At 37.5% G+C, this 12,860-nt stretch overlaps 1 protein-coding gene across 5 annotated transcripts in view; it reads right to left on the reverse strand.

Moving 5' to 3' along the window:
- UNC13C (unc-13 homolog C) overlaps nt 1-12,860 on the reverse strand; it is a 599,100-nt gene that overhangs the window by 53,881 nt on the left and 532,359 nt on the right. For 4 of the 5 annotated variants that reach the window (XM_027067285.2, XM_053223997.1, XM_053223996.1 and 1 more), the window contains one exon: nt 4,465-4,612. In XM_027067285.2, the coding sequence (XP_026923086.1) occupies nt 4,465-4,612 (148 nt within the window). Of the gene's footprint in view, nt 1-4,446; nt 4,613-12,860 lie in introns of all 5 variants that reach the window. The other variant, XR_008299165.1, reaches the window with a different exon arrangement.

The following is a 12,860-nucleotide window of genomic DNA, read 5'->3' on the forward strand; positions in this document are numbered from 1 at the left end:
TTTTTCTACTTATGGACATAACTTCTATAGTTTTAGAACCTAATTGGAGATAATTATTACTTTATACATAATGTGTATAGTAAAGTATATTCACAGATTCCAAATGTGAATCAGTGGTGATCTGATTTCCATTTCAAATTAAAATACGTTATTCTCTCCTTTAGTAGGAAACAGGTCATTAAAATGACCAAAAGTATCTGATTTTTTTAAATAAGCAAGGACTCAAAGATATTGCTCATGAATAGTAAGAGGACAGATCACAGAATAAAACATTTTATCTCATAATTTTAATTCACATACTCATTAAATATATACATATATTTAATTACATATATATTTCTTTATGAGTCAGTTGTAACTTAGACATAAATATCCCTTTGTCTGTAAAGCTTTTGAGATTCAGATTACTCAAGCTATTACAAAAGCTCAGATAAGGAAACAATGACACAGAGCAGCTCAGCAATTAATCATTCTGTACCTCATTCCAAATTGTTATCCACTGAAAAAAATTCTACTTACTATGTTAAACTTGTATACATTTTCCACTGTCTGCTACTCCATGAAATATTCAAAAAGCCCTTGATATAATGAAATAGCAGTTAGAAAAGTTTTTTTAATGAATATTATAATCAAGATGAAGAAAATTTTGTACCAGCTTCTAAAAATATAATACATCCCTGAAAAACAACAACAAAAGTATAATTTTTAAAGCTAACTACCCAATCTAAACTATTGGATTAGCTGTAAGGAAGAATAGATGATAATTATTAGAAATGTTAAAATAATTTTTAATATTATTACACAAAACCTACACTATTTCTGTATATTTTAATGGTGTAGAGAAATCTAAGATGCCTTCAACTAGAATTATTGATCCCAAATAGGTGGTGATGTGAATTTTGTTGTAAAAGCAAAATAAACATTTTTTTCCTAATAAAAATAAACTCTGGATGTTCTTGACACAGTGGGTTTTTTAAGAGCACACATATATACTTTCCTGGACAGTTTGTATATCCAGAATACCCTCCTCTTAGTACCACCTCATGACTCAGTTTACCCACTGGACTTTCTACTTTTCCTGTCTTCTCAAGTCTAAACATTCCTTCCTCTGGGGTGCCAGGGTGGCTCAGTCAGTGAAGCATTCGAATCTTGATTTCAGCTCAAATCATGATCTCACAGGCTTGTGGGATCGTGCCCTATATCAGATTCTGCGCTGACAGCATGGAGGCTACTTGGGATTCTCTATCTGCCCCCTCCCTGCTTTTACTCTTTCTCTCTCAAAACAAACAAACTTAAAAAAAACTTTTCCTTCTTCTGACATGAACTGTGTTACAACACTTACCAGTTTTCAGTCTAATAAGAGCAGGGTGTCCCAATCTCGGCATTACTGCGATTTGGAGACAGAGAAATATGTGTACCATAAGGTATTTAACAACTTTCCATGTCTCCACTCACTAGATACCAGTAACATGACCACCACTCCCAGATGCGCAATCAAAACTCTCAGGATATTGCCATATGCCCTTAGGGGAACAAAATTACCTTATTTGTTACCTTATTTCCTGCTGAGGAACTGCCTTATTAAAGCAACGGTGTATGTAACATCATGTTCAGTTTTGAATATATGCCTCAATGTAGGAAACTTCATTCAGAGGTGATATTCAGTAAATATTTATAAAGTGAATGCAGAATAAGATGGTGTTTTATTACTGCAGTTCATAGCTAGAATAATAAATATGTTATAAAAGGAACTATCAGTTTTACTTGAGGACTTAATACTTCTATATCTGTCTTGGACTGGTTTATTTCCAATATTTGGAACAGAAAGAAAAAATAAGATTTTTCCAAATAGATTGTTCTCACTTGAACTCTTTGGTTCCCAAATTCCTAATGGGACTCAATCCCTAGCAGGTTTTTATTTTTTTCTCTTTTTTACTGCTAGAGAAAGAGGATATCTAAATTTATTCCAAAACAAAGAAATCAAGGTGAAAATGGGAGAGAAAGGAGCAAAGAAAAAAAAAAAAAGAAGGAAAAGAAATACATGAGCAAGAAAGATACAGTATGTTTTTCTACACTTATAATCTATTTATGAAAAAACTGAATTCAAATAAATAATTTTAGGGGTGCTTGGGTTGCTCATTAGGTTAAACGTCCAGTTCTGGATTTTCGCTCGGGTCGTGATCTCATGGTTTGTGAGTTTGAACTCCACATCTAGCTCTGTGCTGACAGGGCAGAGACTACTTGGGATTCTCTCTCTCTCTCTCTCTCTCTCTCTCTGCCCCTGCTCATGCTCATTTTCTCTCTCTTTCAAAATAAATAAGAAAAAGAAAAGAAAAGAAACAATTTTGACATTTTTGACTTTCCTATTTCTATAAGTAATTTTGAAGCACAGGCAAAACAAAGTATGCTGTCGGTCAGGTATCAGAGAGAAAAGCTGGCTAACCACAACCAGGTCAAGGAAGAACAAACTGCCAGCCCCTCAGAAGTCCTTAGTCCCTACTCCCCAGAGAGAGCTGCTCTCTTGACTTCACATAAGTCCTTTCCTTGCTATGTGTTGTCATTATACTGTGTATTCCTGAACACTAAAGTTTTTGGAATTTTTATAAATTTAATCATGCAATATATATTCCTTAGTTATCTGGTTGCTTATTGAACATTTTGTTTCTCCTTATTCATCCATGTTGTGTGTTAGGGCTGTATAGGTTTTCACTGTATGAATATGCCATAATTTATTTTACTGTTCAACTGTTAATGGACAGGTTTTTTGTTTTTTGTTTTTTTTTTCGTGTGAATATTCTTATATGTGTCTCTTTTGGTGCACATGCATACATATATCTTTCAGATTTGTGCCTAGGAGTTGAATTGCTATGTCATAGGGAAGGCAAATCTTCAACCTTAGTAAATAATACCAAACTCCTGGGGCACCTAGGTGGCTCAGTCGACTAAGCATCCAACTTTGGCTCAGGTCATGATCTCGCGGTCCGTGAGTTCGAGCCCCGCGTCGGGCTCTGTGCTGACAGCTCAGAGCCTGGAGCCTGTTTCAGATTCTGTGTCTCCCTCTGTGTCCTTCTGCCACTCTCCCACTCACACTCTGTCTCTGTCTGTCTCTCTCAAAAATAAATAAACATTAAAAAAATTTAAAAAATACCAAACTCTTTTCCAGTTTATAGTCACACCAAATTGATATACATGGGTAACTTTGTGTGCTGTGACATCTATGCTGGAAGATGGGCTATGTGCCTACAAAAGCAAAGGTTTCATACACTCAAATTTTCTGGGAACAAAACTGCAACACTATATGATGCATTAAAATTACATTCATATTTATAAGGTTCAGAAAATCTTGAGGAATGATGGATTCAAGGGAATAATGTTTTGAATATTTCTTTATCTCTTGACAATCCCTCATGGGCTCAACTCTTTTTTCCTTTCTCGAATTATCCCAAGATATAACCTGGGTTAGCATAGTACATTAAAGGGAGTATTTGTAGCATTTAATTGAACACTATCAGAAACCACAGTGTTAAAGACAAGCGAAGGACCTACCTAACACCTACCTTGGTACTACAGGCAAAGCACCCACCTTTGATGTAGTTCAAAAAGTTCAAATACCCATTAAGAAACACATAGAAATCTGGAGCATTTTCATCACAGGAACAAAAAAAAAAAAAGCGTACACTTTCTTAGGGTCCCTCATGAATGAAGACAGTGTCCTCATATTCATTTTTATTATTTCTGTGGTACAATTTGTTATGTTCTAGAGTTTGAGCCCGCATTTGGCTTTTTGTGACTCATACTGACATTTTCAATAATCTCTCAGAAATGCCTGATCTTAAACGCATATAATTACTAAAATACAATAAATCACAAAGCAACTTGAAAGAAAGGCTGCTTACTAGTAATATCCTAAAAGCTTAGGAGGTAGAAGTTGGCCACATGAAACAGACCTAAGTTTCCAGTAAAATTCTTACCTCTTGGTCCATTTTAAAGTAAAAGTTAAAATTTCTCTCAGATAAAGTTAGAGTAAAATGAGATTTTCCTTCCTGAAACCCCAGAACACGAGATTTTACATTTAAAGTCAAGATTTGGGGAGTTATCATCATAATTTGGAAGTTACCGAGAGCAGCAAACACTACATCTATCTACTGAATTGAAAAGACTATCACAGCCATGGGTATTCAAAACTAAGTTTTACTAAATTGTATGATGTCAGAATCACAGTCAACCACTCCATACAGTTTTAGTATTAAGCACATCCTAGTATTATGAAATATAAAATTATGAATCATGAAGGCCAAAACATGTTGATAATTTTCTATTAAACATAATCCTCAATTCTTATTGCTGGTTTAATTTATAGTAGTAAAAACTATTAATACTATTTATAATAATTTATAATAATTTTTATGTTGAATTTTAGTTGTGTTCAGCCTACTTTATTCTCACATCCAATTTGTTACTTACTCTGTGAGGTCTGAGTGTCTATGAATTTCTTTATCAAGGCATCAGTTGTCTGGGTATAAAGACTGAGAGCATATCTCAGAGACTGAAGATCTGGGCTTTTCTCCAAGAAATTCTTTTTCAGGCCATTTCCTCCTGCATGAAAGTATTGCTAAAAAGAAAAAAATATATATAACATAAGCAGAAGGATTTAGAAAAAAGTATTCATGGAAGGATTTTTTTTTGGCTGTAATAGTGATGCTCAAATGGAATAATACTGTATGATCAATGTAAAATATCAACAAAGGGATAGTCCTACCACTTTCCCATTGCTAAGGATTAACCCTGTAATTCAGATTCCCTCAATATCTCTGAACAGTTGCTTTATATCGCAGACCCCAGATCCTTGAAGCTTAAGATTTTTCCTCTCATTCAAAACTTGAGGTAAGCATATGGGATAATGAAGATACACTGATCAGAAGGCTTATAGAATGACAGGCTGAGATGACAGTTGTCAACTTGGTTATTAGTTGGTTTCCAGGACATAAAAAAATATCCGAGGTTGTCAAAATTTCACAAAGAGGGTAGTACCTGGTCACATATTTTCCAGATACTAGTTTGTGATTCTAGACCAGGTGTCCACTGCTCTATCTTCCTTTGCTCTAAACACACAATAGTGCAAATACAGTTTGACCTGAGGATGCAGAGTGGTCTTCAAGGTCCCCTGAACCTTGTGTTTGATAAATGTAATATAACATCCAATAAACTCAAACCACTACGAATCTATAGCTAAGATAATAGAAGAGATATATGCTCTTGAAGAATAAATATAGTCATTGAGGGATGTTAGCATTTTTCATACTGCAAATATTATGTGCAGAAATCACTTTGGAAGGCAGAATATATACAAATACGTGATAGAACTAAGGATATTTTTTCCTACCCATTTATAGATGATAACATATTTACAGTGAACTGTTAAGGTTACATAAATATTTCTCTCTCCCTGTGCGGACTGTACTAAACTATACACTCACTGCAACCTGACTTGCTTTGATCTATGATTCTCACAGAATGACATATTTTGAGAAAGATCAACAAATGATTCTGATACTCTCTCCTAAATGGGTATGTATCATCTTTTTTTTTTAATTTTTTTATTTAAAAAAAAATTTTTTTTCAACGTTTATTTATTTTTGGGACAGAGAGAGACAGAGCATGAACGGGGGAGGGGCAGAGAGAGAGGGAGACACAGAATCGGAAACAGGCTCCAGGCTCTGAGCCATCAGCCCAGAGCCTGACACGGGGCTTGAACTCACGGACCGTGAGATCGTGACCTGGCTGAAGCCGGACGCTTAACTGACTGCGCCACCCAGGCGCCCCTGTATCATCTCTTTATCCCAATACTCACACATTTCTGAGGTAAAACAATTCAATTAAATGAAAAATCATAATTATCTTAGTTTTCTCCCTTATTTGAGAGGGATGGAGAAAAGTATTCTGGGCATTTGTAGGCAGCTGAGTGCACTTTCAAAGAGTGTGATGAAGAGAAGATTTAGGGCATAAGCCAGAGAAAGTAGGCAATGGGAGTAGAATTTAAAGAAAGATTGCTTCCACTGCAGATACTGTCCCTCCCCAGGGAGAAAAATTTATAGCCACTTAAAACTGCATTTACTGATTCTAGCTGGGTGTGTTGTAAAAACCCAAGCTGTGCCAAAAGCCACCTATGTTCATGTAAAGGAGGTACAGAAAAGTGACAAAAGCCTTTTCCATTTAAGAGATGATGAGATACAATACTTAAAATCATCCTAACCCTAATCTTCCTATAAAAATGTTAAAATGGGGCATCTGGGTGGTCAGTTGGTTGAGCATCCAACTTTGGTCATGATCTCATGGTTTGTGAGTTCAAACCCCACATCAGGCTGGCTGCTGTCAGTGCATAGCCTGCTTTAGATCCTCTGTCCCCCCATCTCTCTGCCCCTCCCCTGCTGTGCTCTTTCAAAAATAAAAATAAAAAAAAAACTTTTAAAAATGTTAAAATACTTTCCCATGCAGAAAGTATTTATTGAGGATTATGAGTCCAGAATTATTTCAGGTGCCTTGATGGATCAAAAATTGTGATCGTTCCTTATTTCAGGAAATATGATATTTAAGGTGGAAAATATTAAATGGATGTATTGAGAAGGGAAGGTTCAGCTTGGATTTGACTATTTCCCCAGAGCAGTGGAGGGGTGCTCTCTGGAGTTGTATTTATATAATGAAGCAAAGAGCCATCATATGAAACAACTCACCCTCAATGTAAAGAGCAGTTGGATAAATGGAACCAAGAATAGGCAAGCTCTCTGGGAATGTGGGGAACACATTCTGCTTCTCAGACTTTTTCAGACAAGCCTCATAGTTATCAAACCTGAGCACAAGTGCCAGGAGATTATGATAAAAAGAAAAGCAAGGAGTACTATCTGAAATGATGTTTTGCCACCTCTTGGGACTATTGAGAGTTATCAGGAAAAATTGTGAAAGACTTTGAAATGGACAAAAAGATCAGTGGATGTTCTACCTCGTGTACCCATCGGGTTATCTATGCTTTTCATTGTCTTTGAGCTATTTAAAACTCTGTAAACGAGGGGCGCCTGTGTGGCGCAGTCGGTTAAGCGTCCGACTTCAGCCAGGTCACGATCTTGTGGTCCGTGAGTTCAAGCCCCGCGTCGGGCTCTGGGCTGATGGCTCAGAGCCTGGTGCCTGTTTCCGATTCTGTGTCTCCCTCTCTCTCTGCCCCTCCCCCGTTCATGCTCTGTCTCTCTCTATCCCAAAAATAAATAAACGTTGAAAAAAAAATTAAAAAAAACACAACTCTGTAAACGATAGAAAATGGATAATCATGTAAATGACTCTTGTCCATCGAAATGCAAATTAATTATTTCTGGTGGGATGCAACTGATTATTGTTCTGTGAATAGACCTTCTTAGCCTCTATTTGTAAATTGATTCCAGCCTTCCTTATTGCTCATCCTGTGGTTCTTGGAATTCTCCTATAAGCTAGTTGTAAGATCTTACTGGTTCCCCCATTAATGATAAGTCAAATAACATGTTTGACAAGTTTTATTTATTTATTTATTTATTTATTGTGCGTGAATGTCCCAATTTTTTTTTTAATTTTATTTATTTTGGGAGAAAGAGGTAGCGAGAGTCGGGGAGGGGCAGTGAGAGGGGGAGAGAGTGAATCTCAAGCAGGCTCCACACTGACAGCATAGAGCCAGACACAGGGCTCAAATTCACAAAACTGAGATCATGACCTGAGCTGAAACCAAGAGTCTGATGCTTAACTGACAGAGCCACCCAGGTGCCCCCACAATCCTCTGTTTTAAAAACTTCTTTGTGTATATAAGGCAGTGTGGTGACAGCATTCACAAGGGTGGCCATAGTTTTCACACTGACAGTTTGTGAGGACAGAACTATGGGCTCGCACTGACAGTATCAGTGGTGGTGGTTGCCTTCCTGCCTGTTCTCTCTGCTTCTATCCCTTAACAAATACTTATTAAACTTGTATCATAAACCAGACCTTGTGCTGAACGCCAAGGATAGAAAGCAGTAGAGGTACAGAAGTTGTTCTTAAAGGGATGATAGTTTAGTAGGAAATGTAACCAAATGGTCAATGAATGACTCCTATAATGTTACAGATGTAAGAAAAATAATTTGAAAATACAGATAATGGAGGTAGCAATCATTTCCATTGGGGAAGGAGTCAGGAAAGGTTTCCAAAGAGGTGACATCTTCGGTGTTTGTCAGTCTTTTAGCACTGCCATTTGTACATTCAACAGCAACTAGATCATTCATTATGGTGGAGGAGAGAAAAAGGACACTCCCATTTATTTTAGATAACCAAGGGAAACCATGGCAATCCCAGTATTACTTAAGAGGAAATGAAATAATAGTTCTCATAATACAGTTCCTTGGTATCGTTTAAAATACACTGGTTGCTACTGTTAATCTGTTCTCATCCTTAAACTTGTGCTGCCTGCGAGCCACATGTTGCCTCTAGGCAGTAGAGGGCCTGGAGAACTTGAGATGACATTGTACCCTTAAAGATTCACAATGCTCATCAACGTGTGAAAGGCTCTGAGACCCACTGTTGTAAGGAAATCTGTTTGACCTTTCATTAACATACCTGCCTTTTAAAATTATTTGGCTTTAGGACACCTATCACACAGGGCATCTATTAACACTCATGGGGACTGATATGTGCCATGGGATATGATTTAGGGAACCCTAGGAGAGAATCAGGTGACTAGACTTCATAGAATGCAAGATATTTCTAAGGGTCTAGAAGGCTTCATAGAAGAAGGGAAGTCTGAAGAGTTAGGCTCTGAAGGCATAGATTGTGCATTTGTTCTTTTTCTTTTTTAATGTTTATTTTTGAGAGGGAGTATGCACATGCAAGTTGGGGAGAAGCAAGAGAGGGAGAGAGAGAGACAAACCCAAGCAGACTCTGGAATGTCAGCACAGAGCCCATGCAGGGCTCGAACTCACCAACCATGAGATCATGGACCTGAGTCAATATCAAGGATTGCACACTTGACTGACTGAGCCATTCAGGCTCCCCTACTGTGTCCTTTTTCTTGACCCCCTCATAATTGTATAGGAAGACATGTTTTTAGCATGAATACATTATCTTGTAGTCCTCTGGGACATGGGGAACTTACCATGAAACGAAAACATAAACAAGGAATGAGTTTGTTCCTGCCTAAGGGTCCCCTAGAGTTTTTGGTTATGATACTGAACTGACTTGACTTCCTCCTTTGTAGACATAGGGTATTATGAGTCATTCTTTTAAAGGCTCTAGCAGGATTGTAAGGAAACAGTATAAGATGTGTAAGGGCAGAAATGATGCTTTTGTCTTTTGAGTGCATGGTATAATAAGAGATGTTGCAATACAAACCCTGGACAGAAGGTAGCAATTTTAGGAGAAAAAACAAGTTGCTTCTATTCAGTGAGTACAGATAAATAACACATGCCACAGGCTCCTAACTCAAAGGGCAGAGGAAATGATTTTTATGGTTATGCAAATGCAAACTCAATGAAAATACTACTTTATAGAAGCCTTTCACAGAGTGTTCAGAACCTGGGTGACTGCTCCTGAGAACATGGGTCTGTTTATCTCACTGGCACAGATAATAAGGGAGCTGCAATTATTGCATACACCTTGGCATCTGGAGATTTCACATTCAGTTTGACTCTGTGAGAGCTCCTGGAAGAAGCAGGAAAAGTAGAGTTTGGGTTTTGCTGAGGCTTGGGTTTGAAGGATATAAAAATGAGGCTGATGTGTGGGAATGAATGTCTTAGTTATTAAACAAACTCCACTATCCACAGCTCAGTGCAGCTTAGTTGACCTCCATTATAGTAAGCATTTTTGGGGGGGGGGGGTGGGATTATATGCTAGAGAAGAATTTGTGTATATGGGGTTTTAAAGCCTGCTAGATGTTTCCCTTATGCATGTAAAAAGTGGATTTTTCTGCATTGGTTCTAAACAAAGAAAAAATGGGGACTCAGCTTCATGTTGTTCCTCTGCAACCAGTGGTATAAACAAAGAACCTCCAGCTTAATCTATTCAGACGTTTACTTAGAATAATATGAATCTGCAGAAAATAATTGGCAAAAGTAAGTTGGGACAGGTTATTTTCTCCTCATTCAAGAAAGGGATTTTTAATTATAGAGAGCTGAGGACAGATGGCTATTCACAGTTGTGAAGGATAAGGATGTCAGCTGGATGTCATTCTCTCTACCCTTGGCCCTGTCCTGGCTGCTATTTTCACCATGGACTTGGACAAAAGCAGAAAGCATGCTTTTAAAATGTACAGTTCAGCCAGGCTTGATGTTATTGCTTCAAATGACAGGAAGTGGTTTCAGAAAGGTCTTGACAGCCTGGAATCGTGGTTCAACATTTACAGAATGGGCTGAAAAAAAATAAAAAAGGAAAAGACCTATATTTATAATAAAAAGTTTACTGCCAAGTATGGAATGGGGGTGATCTGGCTTTAATACCAGTAAAATTTCAGACGAGATTGGGTGTGTTCAGGGTGGTATGGCTGTAGACAATACCAGTAAAATTTTAAAAGCCATAAAGCTTTATTTTCTTTCAGGTTTAACATGATTTAATAAGTGATGGGGCAGCTATCAAAGATAATGATCATGCATTAATATAGATAGACCAATCAAGACAAAGGCTGTGATAGAGCAACAGCATTCTCTGCTTATTAGAACATATTTGAAATATTGGGCTCATTATAAATTTATCCCTAGGCCTCATCATTTATAAGAAATATGAAAAAGTGGAGGGCATCCAAAGGTGGTAGACTGCCAGAATTTTGTAAGGTCCAGAAGGCATGTCACTTAATAAATGGCTGTTGATAAATCGGGGAGACATGACCGTTTCCTTCAGTGTATGAGAGGCTATCAAATGGAAAAGGAAGTAGAAATAAGGACAGAAGGACCAATGTAGAGCTAAAAGTACTAAACAGTTATTGGCTTGATACCTTTTTAATAATAAGTGTATCTTAAAAATTGAAGCTGCTACCTGTGAGTGAGTTCCCATCACTGGCCATTAAGTGGTGGCCATTTGACTATGAGCCAACAACATTGTAGATGACATCTATATGAGTAGGGAAGGAGATGTTGGATTCTGTTTCTATTCTGAGATTTTAGGATCTTTTCCACCTCTTTGACTCTCTGCTTTTTACTTTAAAATGTGTGAGAAAATGTAAATTCATCATTTTTCCTCTTTGCAGCGTACTCCATGCATAGATTATGTAACCTCAGAGAGTATCATTTTTTTCCTTTGTTGAATGGGAGCAGAAACATGCACCCTGCCTGACTGTGGTATTGTAAGGATGAAATGAATTTTTCAATCTGGAAGAGATTTGTGAACTGTGGAGTTCTTTTTACTTAGAACAAGACATGCTTAATTAGCAGAATAACCCCTGAAACTTGAGCCTTGCTTTGTTTCCTAAGCACCAGCCCCTCTTGCCAGCATTTACTAGATATTTATTTCTATGCTCCTGCTACCATATCTAACTTCATTGTGGCAGTAGAAAAACAGCCCTCCTGCCTGATTTTTTTTTTCCCCAGTGGAACCATGCTTTCTCATCCTCTGGGCTGAGTCAACTGTTGCCAAGTTCCAGTGAGTCTCCCCTTCAAGTGTCAATCATATCCATCTTTCACTTCTACTCCTAAGGCTAGTAACCTATTGATAGCCATCATCATTTTATGCATTAAATAACTGTAAATGATCTCTGTGACTAAATCTTGAACTATTCCATGCATTTTGCACATGTCTGTAAGATTTCCATTGCTAAAATGCCGTATCTAGTATGCCATATATTTATGAAATCATCAATGGCTCCTCTTTTATAGAATACACTGAAGGTGCAAAAGCATCTCTGTTCTTTCAACCCAAACATTTCCTGAATCCTCATTTTACATGGCTTTACTATCCAAACCTCCAGTTATATCTAGACCAGTCCCATAGCATAGTTCAGTCACTGACGGCCAGTCCTCTGGTCTTGTGCCTTTCCATGATGAAGTCCCTTTCCTCTGATTATGTTCAAGTCATGAATCTCCCTTCAGGAAAAACTACTGTCTTTCCAATCCAGCCCGTGGACTCCCATCTGTCCTTCAAGATCCTCCTCCAGCTTTTTGTGATCCCCTGAGCTCACACTGGTTGCTCCCTCTTCTCAATCCTTACCACTTTTTAATCTGGGCCCCTCAATTGGCATCTGTATCACCTGTTACATATCTTATACTGTTTTCTTTTTCTTTCCTCTTTCTTTCTTTCTTTTCTTTCTTTTCTTTCTTTCTCTGTTTTATATTTTAATTTGCATCCAAGTTAGTTACCATATAGTGCAACAATGATTTCAGGAGTACATTCCTTAATGTCCCTTACCCATTTAGCCCATCCCCCTTCCCACAACCCCTCCAGCAACCCTCTGTTTGTTCTCCATATTTAAGAGTCTCTTCTGTTTCGTCCCCATCCCTGTTTTTATATTATTTTTGCTTCCCTTCCCTTGTGTCATCTGTTCTGTGTCTTAAAGTCCTCATATGAGTGAAGTCATATATTTGTCTTTCTCTAATTTCACTTAGCATAGTACCCTCTAGTTCCACCCGCATAGTTACAAATGGCAAGATTTCATTCTTTTTGATTGCCGAGTAATACTCCATTGTATATATATACCACATCTTCTTTATCCACTCATCCATCACTGGACATTTGGGCTCTTTCCATACTTTGGCTATTGTTGATAGTGCTGCTGTAAACATTGCAGTGCATGTGTCCCTTCAAAACAGCACACCTGTATCCTTTGGATAAATACCTAGTAGTGCAATTGCTGTTTTCTTATAAGTTAACATGTATCATTATTTAATTTTTAA

This window comes from Acinonyx jubatus, chromosome B3 (genome assembly GCF_027475565.1).
Source record: "Acinonyx jubatus isolate Ajub_Pintada_27869175 chromosome B3, VMU_Ajub_asm_v1.0, whole genome shotgun sequence".
Classification (NCBI taxonomy): Eukaryota; Metazoa; Chordata; class Mammalia; order Carnivora; family Felidae; genus Acinonyx; species Acinonyx jubatus.